We start from the raw sequence: 3,324 nt of genomic DNA, 5'->3' as shown, positions 1-3,324 counted from the left end.
GGGGCTGTGACACATGTGTCTGCGGGAAGCTGAACAATGAAGCCAGCTGGCAGCCACACCTGGCTCACCTGGCTTCCTACATCTTCACAGGCGTCCTGCCCTGGAATGCTTTCCCTGGCAAGGTGTGTGGCTCCAACCTGCTCTCCATCTGCAAGACCAGTGAGGTAAGTACCTCTTGCTCCCTCTCAACGGGTCACCTCAGCACTGACCTCCCCAGGCAGCACAAGAGACCCTGGGAGCTCATCCCTCTCTTCCCTTGCAGTTCCAGATGACTTTTCACCTCTTCATCGCAGCCTTTGTGGGGGCAGCTGCCACGCTGGTCTCACTGGTGAGTCAGTGCTACCCCCCAGCCATTCTCCTCCGCCCGGCAAAGATGTGGGGGCAAAGGACAGCGGAGGTGGTGGGCATGGATGGGACAGAGCCTGCGCTTGTGTCATTTTCTGGCACGTAAGTGCAGATGGTGAATTCAGGCCATAAGAAGTTAGAGGTGGCAGCTGGAGGGGATCAGAAGAAGCTTTAGGAGACCACCAGGGAGAGGTCCTGCTGCCAATGCACTGAATCCCCTGCCTTTCCCCAGCTCTCCTCTTGCTTTACAGCAGTGACACAACACTGTGGTGTTCCAGTGGTGCAGCAGGGCCATGGGGCTCTGCAGAACAGGTCCCCTCTTGGGGTGTGGGGCTGGGGGATGCTGCCTCGGGCATACCCTGGCAAGGAGTCCCACCCCACTTGCTCTCGCCTGTGGGGTCTTCGTTTCTCCTTCTCCCCCATCTCTCACTCTCTTCCCACCCACAGCTCACCTACATCATCGCCGCCACCTACAACTTTGCAGTCCTCAAGCTGATGGGCCGAGGCACCAAGTTCTAGCCGGCGCGGCGGAGCCCAGCCAGACCAAACGCCCTTCTTTTCTCTAACCCCAAGGCTTTAACACTGCAGCCACCTGACACCAGGTCTCCTGCGTTAACTCTGCCTTCGCTGCTGACTCCCCTCCTCTTCCTCCCTCGCATCCATCATGCTGAGTGTGACCAGGAAGGAGAGCTTCCCACCAATGGACACCTCTTCATGCACTTTTCTCTCTTTGCTCATCCGTAAATGGTTCGCTCTAGAGCGAAGCCCTTCAAAACCAGACAAGAGAAGAGGAGGGACTTGTTTCACTGTCCCAATGTTGCCTAGAGATGAGCAAAGGCCTTCATGCTCCTGGGAGGAAGAAATCCATGTAGGTTGCTCCGTGAGTAGCAAGAGGCTACCTAGAGAGAAAAGGAAGTTGGCCCAGTCCTGGTCCCATTGCTAGAGACTCTCCTGGAGCTGTCTGCTGTCACCACCCATGGATGGAGAATAAGAGAAGGATTTTATTTTCCCTTAGCAGAGAAAAATGAATTTAACCTAAATTGCCTGCTGCAGTGATGGCAAAGGGAGTTCAGGGCAAGGATCTTCCCAGTGTGGAGAAGAGAGTGCTGACCCCAATGCTGATAAAGCCCTAACCTAGCTGCCCCTATTAAAGCCTAAAGGAGTTTGGTGTCTCTGTAGACAAGGGGGAATCTTGGCTTTACCCTCCAGGCAGCAGAGAGGCGGCAAATAGGTTTGACCAACAAGGGACATCTCTGTGCCAAGCCCTGGGAGCCTAAAGCCAGAGCCATCCCTCCGTAGGCAGGGGGTAACCCTTGGGACCGCGTGCCTTCACCTGCCCTGCCGCGCTCGGCCCTTCACAATGGTGCTCTTCTCTGGGGTGATGTCTGCTTCTCTAACCTCCGCTGTGCCGGAGAGCTTGGTTTGCTTCTCACCCATGTCAAAGGTAGCTGTCCCTCTGTCTGTCCCCCTTGTCCCCTCACTTTTTTTCCTGCAAGTCAGGACAACTGTCTTGTGTCTGCCAGGACAGGAGGGACTGGCAGCATCTCACTTCCAGGCGAAACCCATGAAGGAATTGAGGAGGAAAGGAAAGGTGGAGGCTTGGGGGTGACAGGGCAGAAACACAGCCTGTCTCTGCAATCCAGATCCTTTCTGGTGCCAGTTCAGTCTCTTCCCATGGAGGGGGGCAGTGGAGTAAGGGGTTTGGTGGAGACAACCTCTCCCCCATGACTGTTTTCCAGCTGGAGGAAAGCCCTCTGGCTGCGTAGCATGGGTCCAGCCAGACCTGGTGAAATGCTGTTTTCCAGTCCTCCCTGACAACTGGTATTTTGTTTTGCTCTTCCTTGTCTCTCCTTAATGCTAATCTTTGTGTTTATTTATTGGAGAAACTACTTTCAGTGGCAGACTGTAGCTTTATCATGCATAGATTACTTTTTTTTAATTTTTTTTTGTGTATCTGTAATATTGTTACATATTTTTAAGTGCTGTTTTCAGCAGAGGCAAGGATAAAGAGGCAGATCTGCTGAGCAGTGCATTTGAAGGATCCTTGCTGCCATGAATGCTGAAATAGGTTGGCCAGGCTACCAACGCACATGGGATAGGGAGGGAGGAGATACCAGGAGAGGTTGCAGGGTGGAGACAAACCAGTCAAGATCTGGAAATTCACATCAACGCTATCTCTCTTGGGGATTTCCTGGGGTTTTTTTGGTATCCATTTAACAAAAAATAACCAGATCCTCCTTCCCACCCTTGTCCCCAGACCCCACACACGCACACACATACACACACACACACGCAAAAAGAGTTAATCAACTGAAAGTGTTTCCTTCATTTCTGATGTAGAACTTGTTAACAAGCAATAAAAAGGAGCAAGTTTTTAGAGACTTATCTTACAAGATGTATTTTATAAAATTAAAGAAAATAAATTAAAATTAAGAACATTCTGAACAAGATATACGTCTGCCTGTCCATTTGTTGTGCTGGCTTTCCCAAGCCCCACCCCGAGCCAGAGAAAGCAGCAGGGAAGGGAAGGCTGCAGAGGAGGTCTCAGAGAAGCAGCACTTGCCAGCTCCATGCATGGGCCAGCAGCCTCTGCAGGACTCTGCCCACTCCAGCCATGAAGTTCATAACCCTGACTTCAAAAATCTTTGTTCCCAGCTGGAGTGCCCTTAAAACCTTTACTTCTCCTCCAGCCATCCAGAGGACAGCTGGGGTCATGTAGCAGCCACTTGCTTGTGTTTGGTGATGTGCTGCTGCTCCTTAATACTCAGCCCATGTGGTGACAGCCTCTACCATGGCTCCTTAGGTAGCAGCTACAGCACAACCACAGCAAAACTACTCTGCATGGCTCAAGCTGAGCTGGCTGGCTTGCATCAGGCAACAAGTGTGGGATGAGCATGCCCAGAGCCACACAGGATGTGTGATTCTCTCACTTGCAGAGAGCCCTGTGTGAAACAGGATGGTCTTGTTTCAGCACAAGGG

At 52.0% G+C, this 3,324-nt stretch overlaps 1 protein-coding gene across 1 annotated transcript in view; it reads left to right on the top strand.

Moving 5' to 3' along the window:
- The window catches only part of PLP1 (proteolipid protein 1), a 6,328-nt gene extending 4,405 nt beyond the window's left edge, over positions 1–1,923 (top strand). The window contains exons 6-8 of the mRNA XM_009074720.1: positions 91–164; positions 263–328; positions 793–1,923. Of these exons, the coding sequence (XP_009072968.1) occupies positions 91–164; positions 263–328; positions 793–864 (212 nt within the window). The 3' untranslated portion in view covers positions 865–1,923. The remainder of the gene's footprint in view (positions 1–90; positions 165–262; positions 329–792) is intronic.
- The last annotated feature ends 1,401 nt before the right edge of the window (positions 1,924–3,324 follow it).

This window comes from Acanthisitta chloris, unplaced genomic scaffold, assembly GCF_000695815.1.
Source record: "Acanthisitta chloris isolate BGI_N310 unplaced genomic scaffold, ASM69581v1 scaffold40310, whole genome shotgun sequence".
NCBI lineage: Eukaryota > Metazoa > Chordata > Aves > Passeriformes > Acanthisittidae > Acanthisitta > Acanthisitta chloris.
The sequence above is the reverse complement of the archived record's forward strand: the minus strand, read 5'-3'. Positions and strand labels throughout refer to the sequence as shown.